The following is a 23,677-nucleotide window of genomic DNA, read 5'->3' as shown; positions in this document are numbered from 1 at the left end:
AAAAAAAGTTCCACTAGGCCAGGACTGAGCAAACTTTTTCGGCTGCGAGCTGCATTCCCCTATCGACCTGCATAGCTCTCCTTTCTCCCTTCCTCCCTCCCTGCAGAAGATGTACAGAGGCGCCAAAAGGCTGAAAGTACGCTAAAACGGTTAAAATATTCGGGTGGCGATGGTGGACCGGTCACTCCAAAAAGGACACGAAATTGTCACTTAAGAGAGAGACAATTTAATCACATACTCCATGAACTCGCAACGCGTTTCACGGGCACAACCCCGCTTCATCAGGCATTAAAACATACGGCGTATCACACGGCTATAGGTCCAATGCATGCTTGGCATCTCCAAGCTAAGCGTGCATTGGACCCATAGCCGTGTGATACTCCGTATGTTTTAATGCCTGATGAAGCGGGATTGTGCCCGTGAAACGCGTTGCGAGTTCATGGAGTATGTGATTAAATTGTCTTTCTCCTAAGTGACAAATTCGTGTCCTTTTTGGAGTGACCGGTCCACCACCGCCACCCGAATATTTTAACCGTTTTAGCGTACTTTTATCCTTTTGGCGCCTCTGTACGTCTTGCGTTCAAAGTTTTCCACCCTTGAAGGGTGATACACCCCTCTTTTCCTTCTTCAGAGAGCGACATCTTATTCCTGAGTGGGGACAGGTCTAATCTCCCCACCTGCCTACACAGTGGTTACCTAGGTGGTAACCCACGTTTATGAGTATAATACTTACTTGTCATTATTCATCCCGGTTCCAATACATTCTACAATATACTGGGCTCTCGGTTTCTCTGTTTTATCCCTCCCTGCAGAGTTGTGAGCATGCATAATTATAGGTTTGTAATTCACCCAATTTTACCTTCCAGCGGTGATCTTCATGGCAACGGTAAAGTCATGTGATGTGCTGGTATGTATTGACAGCAGGTCACATGACTCCTCCGTGGACTTGGAGATCGGTGCTGAAAAGTGTGATTACGTGAGTTAAACTATTATCATACACTGCATGCACATTTTGAGGGAGGAGAGGAATGTGATCCTCTATTGGCGGGCTGGATTTACAACACTAATGGGCCGATATGGCCTGCGGGCTGTAGGTTGCCCAACACTGTACTAGGGGATGTGTACCTCAGGAAGGGAAAGCCTCTGCATCCTAAAGAGGCTTCCCTCCTTTTGACATCCTTCTCCACGGCCTTGTGACCCCCACGAAAAAGCGCCTGTTAAGATGCACTAGCACAGTTCTGCTCAGCTTCCTTTACAAAGCAGGGCCGGATCAGGTCTGCACTACTACACAGGCAGAGCCGCCTGCGCAGTAGCTTGGACCTGATCAAGCTCTGCTATTCCCACCCGAGCAGGATGGTGCTGGTGCGTAGGGAGGTCACTCTTTGAGGGTCCCAGCTCTGGAAGGGACTGATGTACGAGGACGCGGGAAGACTCTTTAGGATCTAGAGCAGGGGTCAGGAACCTTCTTGGCTAAGAGAGCCACAAACGCCACATATTTTAAAACGTAATTCTGTGAGAGCCATACAATATGTTTTGGGCCATACAATTTGTAGTTTTGGGGGTAGCTACTTTGAAAACGTTACTTGCACTGCCACACTAAACTGTGCTGCTTGTTCAGTGTAGCTTAGTGAATCAACCCCTACTGATTTGTCTGTGAGCAAGATATAGCCATCAAAAGAGCCACATCTGGCTCCCGAGCCATAGGTTCCCTACCCCTGATCTAGAGGCTTCCTTCTCCTGAGTTAAGTATCTAATCCTAAAGAAACAGTTGTATGGCAGAACTTACTGATTCAAAAGTGTCAGTGGTTAAAGGGAACCTTAACTGAGAAGGATATGGAGGTTTCCTTTGTCGGGCGTTTTACAAATTAAGGCGTGGTTATGAACCTGCCATGATGTCACACAAGCTGTGACTATGGTATCAAAATAACTTAAAACACCCTTTAAAAGTAGGAGGGCTTCCAAGTTACTTTGATCTCTGATATACAGATATGCCCGCTTTATGAGTTCTTTTTCCGAACTATTCCTATTATACTGGTAGAAATATGAAAGAATGCAACAAGCAAATAAAAAATATAACAATTTATTACATAAATATATTAATAAAAAGATGTGATCAAGTGGGTTTTTAGATAAAAAGTAACAACACTTCAGGTGGTAAGCTTATTTGGAAAATATCAACTCACAGTTCAGTTACCAAATCAAACAACGCTTGCAAAACAATAGGCTTAGTATAATGCTGGGCATAGACGGTTCGTTTTATATTATCAATCGAGCCGCTGATGCCTCGATTGATAATAACCTGTCCGATCACTGCGGCAGGTCGATACCACGCTCGGTCCCCGCGGGCGGACAATGGTAGAAACGAAACACTGATAAGGAAGTGCCCGCGGGGACCGAGCCGCTGGCTCGATACCGGGGCATAAACGAACCGTCTATGCCCAGCATAAGAAGCTTCAAGCCTGTCTTATCAGATACTGTTGAACAATAGACTCAATACAAAAATCACAGAGCACATACCATGAGTCATAGCTATCCATAAACTGAACAGGTCGTGTCAATCATGCAGTTTACCACAGGACTTGTGGAGACAAGATGACGGACCTAATAACAGTCAATTTACCCAACAACAAAATGGCGGATCAAAAACAAAATGGTGGATGCCAGCTATCCCATTTAACTATAACAGATTAGGATGACTCGGTGGATAGAACGACTGGGCGTTGTCCCACAAGTAAAATCAGAATGCAATTAATTATCTAGCAGTAATACCATCTCTATCAGCATTTTAACATATGCTGGTCTATATTACTATACAGAGCTAGGATAACAATATAATATTTTTTGGAATGAAATATCCAATGAGTCAGCATAAACTTTGCTAGGCGTGGTCTGAATATGATATATGAAACGCCAAAGGTAGATAGTTTAAAATATCTAGCGCTTACTTCCAGAATGAGTTATACAACCTCACAGCCAGTTATCAATGAACATATGGTAAGCATAAATATTATGAACTTGTCCAATTTGCAACGTTTGAGAAATTCACCCCTTTCAGGTGGTTATATAAACTATCAAATAATGAAACACAATTAATACATCATATGTTCAGATATGCTGCGCTGTGATAAGCAATATAACTAAAATGGCCATTAATAATAGTTACCAAGATGGCGTCTAGGGCGTGTTCCTTTGTGCGTAGCAGCTGTGATGATCACTCAGATGGTATGGATTCCTTATGATGATCTGTGATGATCTGATGTGTGAGGAAATACCCTCTCCAGTCATGGTGGCTCTCTGCTTGCTTAAGTCAAATGGACTGTGTGATGATCATCGGAAAAGTGTCAGGCCGTATGCACCATCCGAATACTTACATTTTAATGTAATCCAAGATGTATCGTAAATACAGTCACCAATGGATAGAGCTAGCTATGGCTGTGATGCTAACACTTGCAAACTGCTAGAGATGGGGTTGTAAGAAGTGGGTGCAGGGGCACAAGGGACCACACACGATAGCAGTTTCCTGCCTAATGACTAAATTGTTTGAAAGTGTCATATCTTTAGTGTCGTCCCATGAAACGCTATATTTACAAAATTGGGAGAGGTGTACACCCTTTAGTGGGATACGGCATCTTGTTGTGCTTACAACTTGTCCTGGCATGCACCAGTGTTCTCTTCAGCTTGTAAAGCCTGTCTTAAGAATCAGATAATCAAAAGGGCCGTCCTGTGCCCGCGCCGTTTCTAAATGATCCTCCGATCCCCTGCCGCAGTTGACTGGTTCTTCAGTCGCCGCCCACTGCGCCTGCGCGGTCCTGGCCACACGCATCCTTGTTCATGCCCCCATCGCTAGGAGTGTCCTGTGCAGGTACAGTAGAGATTTGCTCGTACTGTGCCTGCAGGACGCTCTCAGCGATGGGAGCGCATACAAGGACTCGTGTCGCCAGGCACTGTGGACGACGAAAAGAAGTGAGCCGCGGCCGGGGAACGGAGGATTGCTTGGAAACAGTGCGGGCACAGTACGGCTGCAGGGGGCTGGCAGAAGCCCCAGGTAAGAAACTTGTTTTTGTTTTTTTGTTTGCATATTTTAGGTACCCTTTGAGAGTTTAATAAAACCTCTTATATATGACATATGTATGTTTGATATATTTTATGGCAAATGTAAGCCACCATTAATTAAGGACTAGAGCCTTTTTTTAAATTATTATTATTTAAATGTTTCTGTAATCACTGTGACTGACTCTGAAAGGTGCATGGAACTCATCTGTCATTGGACAGCTAAGTCTAGCAGCGGTGGGTTTGTGTAGTCACATCTGGAGATGCTGTAGTTAACCTCCCTGGCAATATGAATGAGCCTGACTCGTCTAGTGAAAAAATAGCGGAACACCGTATGGATGAGTCAAGCTCATCCAGCAGTTCTGAGGCAGGGCTCAGTTTTTTCACATCCATTTATTGCGTTCAATCTCACATTCCTGTCAAAAAGCTGGGAGTTGGGAAATTATGGCCTGGTGTATTTACATTTATTTTTTTGGCATAATTTTGTGTTTGAAACTCATATTATACTCTATTTATAGTAGGCCCTTGCTTGGCACATTTTGGCAAAAATTTCATGAAAATCAGTTGAACCACTTTTTGCACAATAATCCTGCAGAAACTGAACACCCGGGAGGTTAAATCTACATGGCGCAAGGTAAAAGCAGACTACGCGTGGCCCCAGGGTTTTTAATATAAAATTTACATTACGCCCATTTAGAGATTTTTTTTTTTCCCTCTTTATTAAAGAGAACCTGAGGCAGCATGAAATAATAATAATAATAAAAAATACTTGCCTAAGAAGAGGGAAGCCTACAGAGGCTTCCCATGTCCTCCAGAGCACCACTTCTGCCCGAGACCCTCTTGAAAGTTTGCACCCCCACTTCTCTTACAAGCGTGGTCATGCAAACCCAAAAGGACAAGCTCTTGTCAGATATGTTCTGGGGGACTGCGTGCGGCAACAAACAGTGGGGGTCGGGAGGATGTGGGAGGGGCTACCCATTTCTAAGGTAAGTATCTTCTCTTTAATTTTCTCAACATTTGCATCAACTCTGAAAAATGAGTGAACCTTAACAACTGGGGTTATTAACATTGCTGTCATACAATGCTGACCTTTGACCTTCCTGTCTGTTTGCAGAGTTGGAAGAAAACCTCACCTTTCTGGAAACTGAACAGGGCTGCATTTTCGTGCCAGTCTTCAGATACTTGCGGATGCAGTACATCATCAGCGACCTGGCGTCGGCAAGAATTATTGAGCGGGATGCTATGATACCGTCAGGTACGAGAGAGGAACCGGTCATATGCTACAATGATGTGAATAGCTGAATTTGCGAGGACACAGTAGAAATCAAGAGAGAATGGCCTCCCATTATGCCTATTCTTCTCCAAGCTCTACTAGGATTGACAGCTAGTAATGCGTTTTAGGGTTTATTATGTATGCTGTGTCCTGGTCTTTTTTTAACATAGCTTTTAAAGGGAGCCCGAGTTGGCAGACATATGGAGGCTGTCACATTTGTCTGCCCTTTTGATCCACTGCCTTTAATAGTTATAGCCATAACTACAGAAATTTAAACACTAGGTCCAAAACAAAGAGTATGGGCAGGCACAAAGAAATGAACTGCAGAAATGCGCACGCATCATAGAGTGATCTTTCCGTCCTCTATGCCTCGCCGCAATCATGTGATCTGATGACGTCCTCTATGCTTCGCAGCAATCGTGTGATCTGATGACGTCCTCTATGCTTCGCAGCAATCGTGTGATCTGATGACGTCCTCTATGCTTCGCAGCAATCATGTGATCTGATGACGTCCTCTATGCTTCGCAGCAATCATGTGATCTGATGATGTCCTCTATGCTTCGCAGCAATCGTGTGATCTGATGACGTCCTCTATGCTTTGCAGCAATCATGTGATCTGATGACGTCCTCTATGCTTCGCAGCAATCGTGTGATCTGATGACGTCCTCTATGCTTTGCAGCAATCATGTGATCTGATGACGTCCTCTATGCTTTGCAGCAATCATGTGATCTGATGACGTCTTTTAGTTTCAAGCCCAGATCCCCTGATATTGGCTTATAAGTGTGGAGGGAGGGTGGTGACGGCGGGAATGGGGGACTCGCACTGTTAGCGCCTCCCCTATGAGAGGCTAAGGAAGTAGTGCACAGCACCAATTTGTGCACATTAGAGCCTCAGAGGAAGCTTGTTCCAAGAGTCATCAGGCCGTGCACCCTACGGCGCCCACCGCCCATCTTGACACCCCTTCACTGCCAGAAGTGATATGTATCATCCTTTTGTATTTTGAATGTTGTTACACTGGATGTCATTTTTTTCACTATATATGGCAATAAATACTCCAAGTACTGCCAAGCAATTCTGGAATTTTGTTGTTTTGAGTAATTCAACGCTTCAGGAAAATAAGAAAGTTCATAATTAAAACATATTGCCCTAATTTCACAATATTATTAGGTAGACAATAAAAATGATTTATAAGATTTATAAGATACTAATTGTTTCGAGCGAATAGAAAATGTTATGTTATGTTTTATGCAGCAAGGACTTGCACTTTAATAAAAACACATGCTGTATTTATCACATCTTTCATGCATTTTCTATGCACTACAATTATCCATTCAGTTCCAAATGAAATTCTACATGGGGTAAAAATCTTAGTGAATTTTGTTTTGGTAATTTGCCCAACTATTACCGCATTTGTTAAAATCTTAGTGAATTTAGAAAAATGCCGTATTTTACTGACCCTTTAGTTTTTACCGAACGTGTGTGAGTGAGTTGAAGCCATAGTGTGAACACACCCTGAGTCATGCCTGTGCTTCAGAGGCAATTTATGTCCGTATATTATGGTATCTTGGTGTTAAAGGACCACTATCGCCAAAAATAAAATGCATAAATAAATCTACATTTCTTACAGAGTAATATGTACTATAATTTTTCCTATGTTGCTGTTAATGACAGTAGTAGTAAAAAGTAGACGGAACTGACAGATTTTAAACTAGTCCATTTGTTCATAGGAGAGTCGCAGTATTGCTTTTATTACTTACAAAAGCACTCACTGGAAAGGATATATACAAAGATGTCAGCCAGCCAGGGCTGTGCAGTTAGAGCAGTTTTGGGTACATTGAGTCAGAGGTTTCAAAAACTGAGGCATCGGAGTCAGATGATTTTCGTACTGACTCCACAGCCCTGCAGCCAGTTTCGCTAATCATTTGCACACTGTTTTGGCAGCTGGACAGAGCCACTGCAGTTCAGTAAATGCTTTTGTAAATAAAGAAATAACCGAGAATCCCCCATGAAGAAATATACTAGTCCAAAACCTCACAGGTCTACTCTGTAAGATTTTCACTGTCTACTATAAGTGATGGCAACATGGGGGGGGAGGTAATTTGTAGTGCATTTTACTCTGTACTACAGTATAATCCCTTTTAGTAAACTGCGAGGGACCAGGCCAAGTAGTTAAAAATACCAGAAGCTAACTATATCAAAAATAGTCTTACTCAAGGACATAAATTATATCAGAGTACTATATCCTAATTCGGTCAATAATTACAGCGGTCTTGAGGTAATCCATGCAGGCCCAGAGCAGCATGCAGAGAGTGAGTAGGGTACAAGTGGCTGTCAGCCCACCCACAGAGCACGGATCATGGGGCTCCTGACTGACATATGACCAATGCTCACGCCCACTTTCCACTATAGCCGAATACAGAGTACTGCAGGGGCCAAAAACAGGTTTCCTATAACAGAAGTTCTATTATCCAGCAGTGGCTGGATAGTTTAATGGTTAAAGGGAACCTTAACTGAACGGGGGGTAAAGAGTTTCACTTACCTGGGGCTATTACCAGCCCCCTGCAGCAGTCCTGTGCCCTCGGAGCCACTCTGGAATCCTCCCGTCCCCCGCTGTCACTTAGTTTCGTTTTTGATGACTCACCAGTCGGCCGGCCGCCATGCGTATTATTGGACGCATTCCCTACTGCAATTAGCGCTGTTGCGGACCGCAATGCGTACAAAAATATGCGTTGCCGCATATCTACGCATGCGGAGTGCGGCAACGCGTATTTTTGTACGCGTTGCGGTCCGCAACAGCGCTAATTGCAGTAGGGAATGCGTCCAATAATATGCATGGCGGCCGGCCAACTGGTGAGTCATCAAAAACGAAACTAAGTGACAGCGGGGGACAGGAGGATTCCAGAGCGGCTCCGAGGGCACAGGACTGCTGCAGGGAGCTAGTAATAGCCCCAGGTAAGTGAAACTCTTTACCCCCCGTTCAGTTAAGGTTCCCTTTAAGGGCTGTGCCTCTGACACAGGCAACCCTGTTCAGTAAGCCAGCACATATTCTGTGAGGAGACCTTTGGCAAGACTCTCTAATGCTGCTACTGCCTATAGAGCGCGTCCTAGTAGCTGCAGCTCTGGTGCTGTGAGTCTGCCAGGAGAAAAATGCTATATAAATGTTCTGGATCTGTGTCTATTATATCAGGGTTTACTATGCCAGGTGTTACTCACATATACAGGATCTTCTAAAAAAATTAGCATATTGTGATAAAGTTCATTATTTTCTGTAATGTACTGATAAACATTAGACTTTCATATATTTTAGATTCAAATACACACAACTGAAGTAGTTCAAGCCTTTTATTGTTTTAATATTGATGATTTTGGCATACAGCTCATGAAAACCCATATTTCCTATCTCAAAAAATTAGCATATTTCATCCGACCAATAAAAGAGAAGTGTTTTTCAGTTATGCACTCAATACTTGGTCGGGAATCCTTTTGCAGAAATGACTGCTTCAATGCGGCGTGGCATGGAAGCAATCAGCCTGTGGCACTGCTCAGGTGTTATGGAGGCCCAGGATGCTTCGATAGCGGCCTTAAGCTCATCCAGAGTGTTGGGTCTTGCGTCTCTCAACTTTCTCTTCACAATATCCCACAGATTCTCTATGGGGTTCCGGTCAGGAGAGTTGGCAGGCCAATTGAGCACAGTAATACCATGGTCAGTAAACCATTGACCAGTGGTTTTGGCACTGTGAGCAGGTGCCAGGTCGTGCTGAAAGATGAAATCTTCATCTCCATAAAGCTTTTCAGCAGATGGAAGCATGAACCCACTTTTGAACCAGAAACAGCGACAGAAGCACCTGACCTGGGCTACAGAGAAGCAGCACTGGACTGTTGCTCAGTGGTCCAAAGTACTTTTTTCGGATGAAAGCAACTTTTACATGTCATTCGGAAATCAAGGTGCCAGAGTCTGGAGGAAGACTGGGGAGAGGGAAATGCCAAAATGCCTGAAGTCCAGTGTCAAGTACCCACAGTCAGTGATGGTCTGAGGTGTCATGTCAGCTGCTGGTGTTGGTCTACTGGTCTACTGTGTTTTTATCAAGGGCAGGGTCAATGCAGCTAGCTATCAGGAGATTTTGGAGCACTTCATGCTTCCATCTGCTGAAAAGCTTTATGGAGATGAAGATTTCATTTTTCAGCACGATCTGGCACCTGCTCACAGTGCCAAAACCACTGGTAAATGGTTTACTGACCATGGTATTACTGGGCTCAATTGGCCTGCCAACTCTCCTGACCTGAACCCCATAGAGAATCTGTAGGATATTGTGAAGAGAAAGTTGAGACACGCAAGACCCAACACTCTGGATGAGCTTAAGCCTCCTGGCGGTTAATTTTTTTTGCCAAAATGGCAAAAATCTTTTTTTTTTTTTTAAAATTTTTTTTTGTGTTTCATGTAAAGCTACCAGAGTGGTAGCTACATGAAACACCACTAGAGGGCGCATGTGTCCCTCTAGTGCGATCGTCGCCGGCATCAATAGCAAACAGGGGAACGCGTATATAACGCACTCCCCTGTTTGGCTTCTCCGGTCGCCATGGCGACGATCGGAATGACGTCATGGACGTCAGCCGACGTCCTGACGTCAGACACCTCCGATCCAGCCCATAGCGCTGCCCCGGAACTCATTGGTCCGGGCAGCGCAGGGCTCTGGCGGGGGGGGGGGCCCTCTTGCGCCGCTGCGTACGGGCGATCGCCGCAGAGCAAAGTGCTAGCTGCGCGTACAGCATTTTAAATGGAGCAAATCGCTCCACCAGGGGCTGAGATATCTTCCTGCGCAGCATAGCCCGAGCTCAGCTCGGGCTTACCGCCAGGAAGGTTAAGGCCGCTATCGAAGCATCCTGGGCCTCCATAACACCTGAGCAGTGCCACAGCCTGATTGCCTCCATGCCACGCCGCATTGAAGCAGTCATTTCTGCAAAAGGATTCCCAAACAAGTATTGAGTGCATAACTGAACATAATTGTTTGAAGGTTGACTTTTTTTTGTTTTAAAAACATTTTTCTTTTATTGGTCGGGTGAAATATGCTAATTTTTTTAGATAGGAAATTTGGGTTTTTATGAGCTGTATGCCAAAATCATCAATATTAAAACAATAAAAGGTGTGAACTACTTCAGTTGTGTGTATTTGAATCTAAAATATATGAAAGTCTAATATTTATCAGTACAATACAAAAAATAATGAACTTTATCACAATATGCTAATTTTTTGAGAAGATCCTGTACTTATAATGGAGCTTTGCCAGGACCTGGACATTCCCAAAGTTCTTCTATATCAGAGTTTACTATAACAAGATTATACTGTAAATATCATTCTTCATGATAATTTTTTTTTAAACTAGTTATTTAAGATGTGACTAGATTGAGGGAAAACTTGGAACTCCTTCTTGTTTTCAGTGACCCCGGCATGGGGACTGGAAAAAGAGTATATAACAACTGGAACGTTTTCAGAAATTCAAACTTAGCAGAGGTTGTAACCCTCCTTCTCCAAAGCACTTTCCTGAGCTTGTAACTTTTTAGGTTAAAGGGAACCTAAACTGAGAATCATATGGATTTTTCCTTTTAAAATAATACCAGTTGCCTGACTCTCCTGCTGATCCTTTGTCTCTAATACTTTTAGCCACAGCCCATCAACAAGCATACAGATCAGGTGCTCTGACTGAAGTCAGACTGGATTAGCTGCATGCTTGTTTCAGGTGTGTGATTCAGCCACTACTGCAGCCAAAGAGATCAGCAGGACTGACAAGCAACTGGTATTTAATAGGAAACATCCATATCCCTCTCATTTTAGGTTCCCTTTAAGCTGACATGCTTGCGCTATTTCAGTGAGCTCAGTAAAATAATTTTGTAAGCATTAAAGATTTGGGCTCAGAGCTCCTGCACGTTCTGTGTTATTTGAATCACAGCATGAGGATGGGGAATTACAATGTCTTCAGCAAGGGAGATGGATCACATACGCTCTGTGAACCATGTATTTAGGTGTTTACTTAGAGCTCAGCTTTAGACTTCAAAGAAAAAGCAGCCGATTTAGAAAACTGCAGGTGGATAAAGTTTTTTGTTTAGAAAAAGGAACAGCTCTGTTTTTTAATTAGTTTCAGTGAGGTACATCCTGCAGGGAGCACATTGTTTTACACCACAAACTGATGCCAAAGCCCCATGAGTAAAACCAAGGTAGTTTTTAAATAAAATTGTAGCAGGAGAGTTGCTTGAATTTCAAAGTAAATTAGTTTTAATGGCTAAACCCAAATGATTATGCTCTGACTGAAGAGGTTAAAACAGGTCAATGCTTATTTTAGGCCCCGTTCACACTTGCGGTTTTGGCAAGTAAACGGACTGGATCCTGATCGGATCAGGACCTGATCCTGATCAGAACCGTACGGTTCCGATCTGGATCCGATCCGTTTGTATCAGGCATGCATCAGGCTGCCATCCGGATCCGTGGGCAAACAATAGTGAAATTTAAATAAAAAAATGTTGGGGTCAGCAGAAGGTGCACCTGGTGCACCTGTAGAATCAGGTTCCTCCGCTGTAGGCCTCACCTCCACCTCTGACATTCTGCCAAACAGCTCCAGCACGTCTGTCACTGCTGCTCCACTCCAGACATGCTTGGCCCATGTGTCCCCATCCGAAATGGCCGCTTGGATACGCATAGGAAGTGGGGTAGAACGTCAGGTTTTTGTAGGCAGTGTGTTCTGTGCCTTCCGTTCCTCATTGGTTTCTGTGTTCCGGATGGTGCTGTCAGGCTCAAGTCCGGGTGCGTGGGCCGGAGATCCGAACCCAAAAAATAGCGCATGTTGGAAAAGTGTCCGGATCCGGTCCGGCTCCGTACTGTACGGAACGGACACGTGTGAACGTCCGCATAGACTTTGCATTGCTATGCGGGACGTACGTTCTGTTTGTACAGTATACGGTCTGGATCAGATCAGGAAAATCCGGACAGGGAACGCTAATGTGAACCGGGCCTTAGGTGATGGAATAATCAGTTTTCCTGGCTTTTCTGCAGTAACTGTGCGGACAATTATGAGGGATACCTGTTGGTGTTGCACCACCCGTCGCAGCACGGCATACGGTACATAGGAATCAGTCTTAGGGCAAACTTAGTGCTAGGAAAGCCTTTATTCATAATATTGGTAGCATGAGCGGTTCTCTCATATGTTGGATTTGAAATGATTTGTTGCTTATTTGCCTGTGTTCACTTAACCCTAACAGACTCCCCTTAATTCGAATCATGATGCAATATGCTTCTTTAACACCAAAAACAAGAAAAAAGACAACTTCCCCCTTAATGTAATATAACAAATGATATGGCGCTGAATAAATCTTAACAAAAGTCTTTATTGGCCAACAACAACTGGTTTAAAAACAATGCGTGGCCACCCTAGCTCATCATTCCCTATGTAGAAGTATAATAAGGCAAGTTCCACGAACATAGATGTGTCTTTAATTGGTCCTAATCAAAATGGTATCACATCATACATATTGCAGACACGCATAATCTTATGCCTGTACGCACGCACGTACGGGATTGGTGTGATACTGGACCAAGAAGACATACAATATGCATAAATTGAAAAATAGTGCCTTATTTCAATATGTCTTTTGTTGGTCCAAATTAAAGTGGTCTCGCACCATAAAAATCAGATACGCATAATCATATGTATGAACGTGCTTATGTAAACAGCTGGTGTGACACTGGACCAACAGGACATAGCATATACATCATAAGTATATAAGTAGAATTATAAATGATATAAACTGGTGCTGCAAAAGGATATACTTCACATAATCACTAACAGCAGCCTGACCAAATAATGTGCATTTGTGTATGACAGTATACAAATAGTGTGCAATTGAATATGCATATAGATAAAGTGCATTGCTTCATAGTTCAATATAATACCAGGGATTAGCAAACCTGGTAATGTTGTTTTTAGTTACTCTCCAGGACAGGTACACATCGAGACTTGACTCCTTCCAGGAAACATCCAATAGTCCTCTCTATAAATTGAATTGTTCGACAGGTATCTGACAGTATGTATTAAAGAAACCAAAAAACAGGTCTAGATAAAGACAAGACAAATAACATTTATATCGCGCTTTTCTCCTGGCGGACTCAAAGCGCCAGAGCAGCAGCCACTAGGGCGCGCTCTATAGGCAGTAGGTAGTGTTAGGTAGACTTGACAAAGGTCTCCTACTGAATAGGTGCTGGCTTACTGTACAGGCAGAGCCGAGATTCGAACCCTGGTCTCCTGCGTCCGAGGCAGAGCCCTTAACCATTACACCACCCAGCCACCACACCATACTTAACACCATATGAAAACATAATACGTAATTATTATACAGTAAAATATATATGCATATATACATATACATAGGTATAAATAGGGTGGGTTACCCCACCTGTCCTGGAGAGTTTCTGAAAATTATTACCAGTTTTGCTAATCCCTGTTTTTCTCCAATAACTCTCCAGGACAGGTACACATCGAGATAACAACGAAATAATTCATCACCAACCTTAGGGTGGGCAGACCGCCTGTAGGACTTTTCTTCCAAAGTCCTGGTCTGAAGAAGACAAGCGATCCAATCTGTAGTGCCGGACAAAGGTCCCCAGATTCTTCCACGTAGCTGCCTTGCAGATGTCCAGAGGTGAAGCTCCAGCCCTATAAGCCCAGGTTGTAGCCTTTGCTCTGGTGGAATGTGCTTTAAGATTTTATGGAGGTTCCAATTCCATATTTTTAAATGCCTCCATTATACATAATTTTATCCAATTAGCAATCATCTTTTTTGAGGCTCTCTGGCCCACTAATTTTCCTGAAAAATTAACAAATCATGCCTCTGATTTCCTTAATGATCTAACCTTGTCCAGGTATGCTAAAACAGATTCTCTGACATCTAAAGAATGCCACTCTAATTCCTTGTCATTAGAGAGATTTTGGAAAAAAAGGACGTACTATTTCTTGCTTCCTATAAAAAATATCTCCTACCTTAGGCAAAAATTCAGCATTCGTCCTCAAAATTATTCTATCATCAAGAATAATACAATATGGTTCTCTCACAGAAAGAGCCTCCAATTCACTTATTCTTCTTGCAGATGTGATAGACACTAAGAACACTGTCTTTAATGTTAACAGTCTTAAATCCATGGTATCCAATGAGTTGAAAGGAACACCTGTAAGGGCCTTTAATACAACTTAAAGTTCCCATTTTGGAAAATGCTTCACCAATATTGGCCTATTTCTCTCCATTGATTTAGCAAATCTAACAACTAAAGGATGAGCCGCTAATTGCTTATCTAAAAAAAACTGAAAGAGCGGAAATCTGTACCTTGATTGTGCTCAAGGCCAGACCAATCTTGTCTATACCACTCTGTACTGGTAGGTAGACTGGGCCCTGCAACTTCATCTTGCGTAGTAGAGGATACCAGGATCTCTTGGGCCAATCCGGTGCTATTAGAATCATCTTGGTTCTGGAGTCCAACATTTTTCTCAATACTAGAGACATCCAATCAATGGTGGAAATGCGTATACTAGATTGAATGTCCATGGTTGGGCTAACGCATCCACTGCCATGGGTTTGTCTCTGACATTTAGTGAACAAAACTGATGGCATTTCGAGTTTTCCCAGTTTGCAAACAGGTCCACTTCGGGATTCCCCCTTAGACTCACCAGACCTTGAAAAACTTCTTGACTCAGAGTCCATTCTGTGTTTGACACTTAAACCCGGCTCAGCAAATCTGCCTGAGAATTCAACTCTCCTTTCAGCTGTATTGCAGTAAGGGACAAAATATTCTCTTCTGCTAAATCTAGAATCTCCAAATGCCAACTGTAGTAGTTTCATGGACTTCGTGCCTCCTTGACGATTGATATATGCTACTACTGTCGAGTTGTCTGACCTCAGCTGGACATGGCAATTTCTCAGTATATGAATGGATGCAATGATTTGCCATTTTTACAGCATACATCTCCCTGAAGTTGGAAGACTGATCTCTTATATGCGGAGGCCAAAGACCCTGAGTGTCGAAGTCTTGAACGTACGCTCCTCAACCCGAGAGACTCTCATCTGTTGTAAGTACCCTCTGTACTGGAAATTGCCAAGCTGGGCCTAGAATCAACTGGGTTGGAGTCACCCACCATTGTAGATCTTTCTTCACAATGTCTGAGATCTTGATTGTGTGATCCAACGAGTCGGTCATTTTTTTCCAGTTCATCAGAATCCATGATTGCAACCTCCTGGTATGCTTTCAAGCCCATTGGACCGCTGGAGCTGTTGATGTTAGTAACCCCAACAATCTCATTGCTTCTCTGACTGAGACATATTCTTTTGTCATAAACAAATTCACTTCCTGTATCACTTTTCCTCTTTTTTTCTCCCCTGGAAGAGATACATTTTCTGGGTTCTGGAGTCTATCAGGAACCCTAAAAATTTAATTAACTGTGTTTGTTCTAACTGCGACTTTTCCCAACTGATTATCCAACCAGCTTTCTGTAGTTGTGTCAGCACTATCTCTCGACGAATTAACAAGAGTTCTCTTGAATCTGCCATAATCAAAAGATCGTCCAGATATGGGATCACAGCTATACCTTGAGCATAAAAAGAAGCTACTATTTCTGTTACCACTTTCGTAAATATTCTTGTTGCCGACTTGATGCCAAATGGGAGGCAATGGAACTGATAGTGGAGAACCTGAGTACCCTCCTTGACTGCAAACCTCAGAAATGTTTGAGATTTCTTTTCCATTGCAACATGCCAGTAGGTGTCCTTTAGGTCTATACTGAGCATGTAACAATTGTTTATTAATAGATTCCTTATAGAGTAAATCGACTCCATCTTGAATTTTTGATACTTTATATACGGATTCAGAGGCTTTAGATTTAGTATAAGACGGAACTTGCCCGAAGGTTTTTTTCACTAGGAATATCCGGGAATAAAATCCTGCTCGTTTCTCCCAAACTGGAACTGTCGATATCCCATCTCGTATCATGTCTTGCAAGATCTCTTTCAATGCTGTCAACTCTTCTTGAGACATATTTCTTCCTGTTATCACAAACCTTTCCAGAGGTTTTTGATGGAAAGCAATGCGATAACCGGACTGTATTAGATTTAAGATAAACAGGCTTGTTGAAAACTCTTTCCACTGTGGGAAGAATAAGCCCAATTTCCCCCCCCCCCCCACACACTTTTTCTCGTATGTCGTTGTGGTTTAGACTGGGAGTCAGAACCTCTGAACAGAATGTTTGGTTTACTCTGCTCTTTGTTAAAGGACCAGGGCTTGCGTCTTGTCTGGGCTTTTGGCTTCGTGTCAGGCCTGTTTTTTAAGAAAAAAAAACATTTTACCTTGGCGAAAAGGTTTTTTTCTTTGGAAACTATTCTTTCTTGTCAGACGTTCTTTCCAGAATCTCATTTAATTCCGGTCCAAAAAGTAAATCACCCGTAAACGGAATAGTGCAAACGTTGTTTTTAGACAAAGCACTACCCTCCCAGGTTAATCCACATGTTACGCCTAGCAACATTGGATAACCCAGCCGCACAAGCAGTCAACTTGATCGCTTCTGGTGCCGCATCAATCATATAGTATACGGATTTAAACATAACCGTAAAGGAATTCAAAATCGTTTCCTTGCTAGACCCCATCTTAATATGTTTTTCTACTTAAAGCATCCAGAGATCTAATGTTCTTGCAACACTAGTTGTCGCCACCACTGGTCTGAATATTGCACATATAGCTGCCATGTCTTTTTTAAGTGCTAATTCTGTTTTCCTTTCTGACTGATCTTTAAGATGCCCCAGATCTTCAAAAGACAATTCATTATCTTTGTTCACTTGTGAGAAAGCTGCATCTAACTCTGGACATTTATCCCAACATTTACTATCTTCCTCAGAGAATGGAAATCTTTTTTTGAATCCCCTAGATAAAAAAACCTTTTTATCCGGATTTTTCCATTGACTATTAATCATAGCTTTCGTACAGCTGTGAACTGGAAAAACAATAGGATTACTCCCTTCCATTCCAGCGTATAGAGCATCATGTGCAGAAACCTCTTTAGGAGTCTCTGTATTTAAACCCAGAGAATTATAAATGGCCTTGAGCAATTCTTCTGTCTCGTTAACTGGAACCTTCAATTTTGATGGTTTCTCTTTATCCGAATTAGACATATCATCCTCTGACTCCTCCTCTGGTACATCTTGAGGCAATTCATCTGGCTCAGAGTACAGGTCTATTAGTTTTAGATTTAGCCTTTCTGTATATCGGAACCTCCGGTTCTGTCATAAGTCTCTTGAGGTAAAACGGAAGAAAAATGACTTGCTGGGATTTCTTGAACAGGTTGAGTTGTAATCGGCACAGCATTTTGAGTACCTGTCACAGGCTGAGTAACCAAACTATCATTTTCCACCATAGACACCAGTGCCTGAGTAATCACTGGTTAAGCCAGTGAATTTGCTAAAGCTTCTCTAAAAAATTTGCATTGAATCAGTTATTACCTTCCTCCATTATTCTAAGGAAATCTTTATAAGGCGCAGCTGATTCCGCATTCAGCACTCTCAACGTGCATTGCTTACAAAATGTTTTAACATATGTAGAAGACTATCTTAAATTGCAGGCTGGGCAATGCCTAGAAGGCTTGGGCATAGAGCTTTCACCAGCTTCTGGTATAGCAGTCCCTCCTGGGATCTGTGAAGTGCCCTCCGGCTTTCCCTGGGCTTGAGCATCTACCGAGGAGGCGGGGTCTCCGCAGGCACTGCTGTAGTGTTAGACACTAGTGTCGATGCAGGACCAGCATCCGCCGAACTTCCCTCCATAGTGATCTCTGCGCAATGCACAGGACGCCAGCCCGCCACAGCTTTTCAATCCAGCGCTCGGAAGTGACGTCAGGCGGCGCCGTAAACGTCCACACCGCCATTTTGGAATAGGTAAACACTCTCCCCAGCTTCCTACCTCCACAATGCTTCTGCCTCCACCTCGTACACTTTCTGGCCGGCGGCCACAGCCACAGAGCGTCTTCGCTGCGGCCTTCCTCCACCAGCCAACAGCCCACAAGTCTGCATGAGAGAGGGGGTAAGCAGGCTGAATTCAGGGAAATAGCCTTGGGTACCCCTGATTTTTTCAGCCGCCGTGCCACTATATTTTTAGCCATCCAGGCTCTCCAGGACTAAAGCATATATAGAGGTACCTGTTCCCAGGAATAGGAAACGTCCATACTGCCGGAGACCTGTTGATCAATTAAATTTATAGACAGGCCTATTGGATGTTTCCTGGGAGGAGTCAAGTCTCAATGTGTACCTGTCCTGGAGAGTTACTGGTAAAAAATAGTGCATACATAGAAATAGTATGAGGGAAGAAGTTCATGCGTTGAGTATGAATCAGAGTCCAAGAGAGCGACATAAGGAAAAACGCCATAGTGTAAGAAAAAGGCCAGTCTGGAGCCAGCAAGGGAGTACAGAGTAAGTGAAGTGTCAGCATAGGAATGAAATGGGCAGTAATGGCGGAGCTTACCAGAGATAAAAGATGTAAGAGAGCCCGGGGGAGAGGGCCATGCCAATCTGACTAGTTGCGCTGAAGCTACATCAGGGACACTGTAGTTGTGTGTTGGCGCAGTTTAAATAATCCCTGCATTTAGACACGGCCGCCTCATAGTCATAACTCAGCGTGCCGTCGCAATAGCGATGACGTTGCCGGGTACGCGTCCAATCCTTACAAATTTACACATGCGCCATAAATAAATGAAGTGAGTTCAATAATGACATCTGTATACTCGCCAAAAACATAGTAAGCCATGTCCTTAAGAAATGTGGAGGTACTTAGCATTATGCTTCTCTCACTCTATGTCCATGGATTATTTTTCATGTGTTGTCTGGAAGAAAAAAATGGATAGACCGCTACTAAGCCCCACTGTAGGTAGGTGGTGCCGGTCAACCCTCCACAGGGCAGCGTTTAGAACTTCAGGAAAGAAGCCCACAGCACATCATGGTGTAAAAACTTTTTTCGCACGTCCAAAAAGACAGACGAGACATCTGGCGCGTTTCAGACACACAGGTCCTTAGTCATAGCTATCATGAACAAACGTGAAATGACATTTATACAAAAGACTCCAAGTCTGACTACAACTAACGAGCTATGATTAAGCTGTGTGTCTGAAACGCGTTGACTGCCCTTTCTGTCTTTTTGGATGTGCACATAAGTTTCCTGGATTTTACTCCATGGTGTGCTTTGGGCTGCTGTCATGTGATATCCATTGCTAATGTTCCATGTATTGCTAGCAAGAGATGTTTGTGCAATGTGATGAAATAAAGAATGTTTTGGGTTTTTTTTCAGAGTGGCTGTCCTCTGTGTACAAGCAGCAGTGGTTCACTATGCTCCGTGCTGAGCAGGATAATGACACTGGGTGAGTATTTCACAATTCCTGATTAATATTTCCTCTATTCAGTATGCTCACACAAAGCTCTAGGTAGCCAGAGTTGTGCTTTAGTTGGCCAATAGCTGCGTTCTCTGCTGACCCTTGGTATGAAGCAGTGGTTATTAACCACTTAACCACTGAGTGGTTTTTTCCCCTTTAGGACCAGAGCAATTTTCACCTTTCAACGCTCCTTCCTTTTATTTGCCAATAACTTAATCACTACTTATCACAACAAAATGATCTATGTCTTGGTGTGTGTTTTTTGCCACCAATTAGGCTTTCTTTGGGTGGTACATTATGCTAAGAATTATTTTATTCGGAATGCATTTTAATTGGAATAATAAAAAATGGAAAAAAATCATTATTTCTCAGTTTTCGACCATTTATAGTTTTAAAATAAAAACTATTGTGGTTAAAAGCCACAAACATTTTATTTGCCCATTTGTCCCGGTTACTGCAAAGTTTAAAATATTTCCCTAGTACAATGTATGGCGCTAATATTTTATTTAGAAATAAAGGTGCGGTTTTTTTCAGTTTTGCATCCATCAACAATTACAAGCCCATAATTAAATTAACAGTAATATACCCTCTTGACATACATATTAAAGTTCAGTTCCCAAGTTAACTATTTGTTTTTTGTTTATTTGTTTTTGTTTTTTCTCTAATACAAAAAAAATGTGGGATATTGTGGGATGGAAGAAGTGTGGGTATAAGTGTGGGTATTTTTATTGAAATAAATGTATTTAGGCTTAATTTTACTATTTGGCCACAAGATGTCCTTGCACATTACTTTCTGTTGCGTACTTTTAGTATGCTAAGCAGGAAGTAATGCGTGGACATGTTAGTTCGTAAGATACAATAACGCAGGCATCTCATTGATACCTGCGATCATTGACACAGAGGCTTAGAATAATGAGTGGGAAGTGCGTTCCCAGTCGTTCGTCTCTCCCTGCTAACTGGCGGCGACAAGAGCGGGAGCAAGCGGCGGCCGCCCACAGCTGAAGAAGAGTATTTACCTCCCTGAGACTTCAGGTGAAGTTTCCCAGGACGTAATACTGCACCTAGTGCATTAAGTAGCGAATGCATAATCAGAAAATCTATGTGTTTGGAAGAATCGCTTTGGTGATCATCAGGTGAGTGTCTCCGGTTATGTCTGTGTTGCACAAGGGTAAATGGCCTCCATATAAAATATTCTTTGAAGTACTTTTCCTTAAAGCACAACTGAAGCAAGATGGATACAGAAGCTGCCATTTTTATTCCTTATTAGCAATACCAGTTGCCTGGCTATCCTGCTGATCCTCTGCCTCTAGTACTTTGTCATAGACCCCGAACAAGCATGCAGTAGATCAGGAGTTTCTGAAATTGTTAGATCTGACAAGATTAGCTGCATGCTTGTTTCTGGTGTAATTCAGACAATACTGCATCCAAATAGATCAGCCAATCATCATCATCAAAAGGGGTCCCTATGTCCGCCTCCCACTGTGTGAGGAACGGAAACTGAGCATCCCCTGGTGGGAGTGTTCATTGCAGAATATAAAAAAAGACACCATCCCTTTTGGCAAGTGAATCAGTTTTGACAGTACATTTAGAATGTTAAGGTTTTGATCTCCATGGGCAGGTTGGTATGGGATACCAAAAAATGGGTACTCCTAAAAGTTTCTGTGTGGAGGTTGAAACTTGGCATTCAAACTGTTTTCAGTGAAGTGATCTAAAATTGTGAGTCCTTTAGACTGCCACCATAGGCCCTAGGTCCCACTGCAGCCAGAAAATACAGTTTGCCTATAGACTCTGTAAGAGGTGAGAGGGAGGATGGTAATTTATACTTAAGGCGTGACTGACGCCAGACCTGTAGCGTGTGACTAGAAGCTGTTGCTCATCTTTGTAGAGCAGAGAGGAAGTTCTGAGTTCAGGTTCACTTTAACTTGGTACAAAGTAATTGTATTTGATAACTTTCTGCAAGACTAGTGCTGCAGCTATTGTATTTCTGACATGACATTTGTCAATAATCCTTTTCATACCCAGCACTTTCTGATTGTCTCCGGGGCCAAATCATTATCAGATCTAGTAACATAGCCTGCCTACCTAGGCACACAACCTACAGCCTCTCTCGCATTGTAAACAATACGAAGTATGTGTTTTGTGGGGTTTTTCCTGTCCATAGCTGTATAAAAGGGGCACCCCTGCTCAGAAAAACAAAGAATTCCTCTTTGATCCCTAAACTCCAAAACATTTATGCCACTTTTCGGCACAGATTTTTCCTTGTGAATAATTGAGGCTTGACATTTCCCAGTATACAGTAGTTAAATACCGCTCTTGTGTTGGTGAGATTATATTTGTGCCTGGCGGCTAGCGCTGTCTCCTTCTCACTATCTGCTCTGTTGGGTTTTGTCAGCCCCACAAAGGTCCTCAGTTCAGAGAGTAAAGGAGCGTTCAGACAGGTCCTGTGGGAGAATCTGCGGCAGAGCTCTGGAAATAGACAGTCTCCTCAGTTCACCTGTAGATAATGACAATGCTAAGCTTCTGTGCCACTACATTTCCAGACAGCCTGTGAATGGAACAGATATTGCAACACGTTCAGACTCTGTGTGTGGACGTGAGAATAAATTACAAATGGTGTCAGATCAATAGCGACAGACATTGCTCTGGTATCTTCATCAGTTGTTACACACAGAAGTCTGTGTACTGGCATTACCTGACCCCATCATTTATCCTGCTGTGACCTTATCTGGTTACCATAAGAGGAATTTACCTGCAGTGCTACACTGGGTTCTTATTTATCTGTGTCACACATTGAGGTCCACCATTCTTGCCTTATGAAACACTTGGCCTTGTTTAGCTTTGATTTACTTTGCTGAGTTGTGAAGTTCAGACTCCTTTCAGTTAGGACGCCCACAGTCTTTTCTATTGATTACAGATAATAATACTTTGTCGTGCATAACTAATCGTAGCCAACAGGATTGCTTTTACCTAAGGGGCTGTGTGATTTCATGCTGTTTTTGCATAGCAGAGAGACCGTTTGCTGTGAGAGATTGATTCTCTAGCTGCAGTGGGGAGTGAGAGAATGTAGCATACAGCTGCCAGCACATACACACACCCATTCTCATGTAGCTGATTCCAGGGTCACTTTCTTCTGGGTAATCTTGTGTAGGACAAAGGCTGCTGTAACCCTCTAAAAAAAAAAAGGGTATTGTAATGTAGGAGTTTAATTTACATTGATTCTGTGTATTTAACATGTGTAAGGTAAACTTAACATGTTAGGCTAAAATTTTGCTTTAAGAATTCGCATTGTGGAATTAAAACTGTGCATAGAGAGAGGCCTAAGCGTCCAGATAGTCGCATAGACTGGGTTGCTAGGCGACCGCATATACAAAGAGGGGAACGTTGCAGAGCAGAGCAGAGACCCCATGAGGAAAGTGGGGGCCCGGTGTCAGCGAACCAGACCACCAAAGAGAGAGAGAATGGGGGCAGCGGTGATAGAGCCCAGCAGTGACCGGAGACCACTTAAAGTGACAGCAGGCCAAAGTCAGGCGGTACTTAAGAGAAGAGAGACACACACTTTAAAGCCAGATGAGTATAGGCATTGCGCCAGCATTAAGCTGCAAGTTGTGATCAGAGAAAATGGCCAGAATTCAGTGGAGGTTGTCTGAAGAATAGTGACAGTTGACCTCATCATACTGAATGGTATCCTCTGATGAAGGTGGTGTGACTGAAATTTGCCTGTTTGAAAAAACACTAAAGAAGCAGTGGCCTGGTGATGATAAACCGTTCATTTCTGCCATCTAGCACTGTATTACATTATATTGCCAAAGAAACAGAGACTGTAACTAAGTATATTAAGTGTGAGTGAACTTTGTCACAAGAAAGTAAATGGCCTCTGATAAGCCCCTCAGTGATGTATAGCTCAGCCGTAAGCAGTGATCC

At 42.9% G+C, this 23,677-nt stretch overlaps 1 protein-coding gene across 5 annotated transcripts in view; it reads left to right on the top strand.

The window, feature by feature from the left end:
* GMCL1 (germ cell-less 1, spermatogenesis associated) overlaps positions 1–23,677 on the top strand; it is a 178,578-nt gene that overhangs the window by 140,524 nt on the left and 14,377 nt on the right. For all 5 annotated transcript variants that reach the window (XM_068274930.1, XM_068274932.1, XM_068274931.1 and 2 more), the window contains exons 10-11: positions 5,165–5,305; positions 19,675–19,744. In XM_068274930.1, coding sequence (XP_068131031.1) covers positions 5,165–5,305; positions 19,675–19,744 — 211 coding nt within the window. The remainder of the gene's footprint in view (positions 1–5,164; positions 5,306–19,674; positions 19,745–23,677) is intronic.

Source organism: Hyperolius riggenbachi, chromosome 3, assembly GCF_040937935.1.
Source record: "Hyperolius riggenbachi isolate aHypRig1 chromosome 3, aHypRig1.pri, whole genome shotgun sequence".
NCBI classification, from domain to species: Eukaryota; Metazoa; Chordata; class Amphibia; order Anura; family Hyperoliidae; genus Hyperolius; species Hyperolius riggenbachi.
Note: the sequence above shows the minus strand (reverse complement) of the source record. Positions and strands in the feature narration are given on the sequence as shown.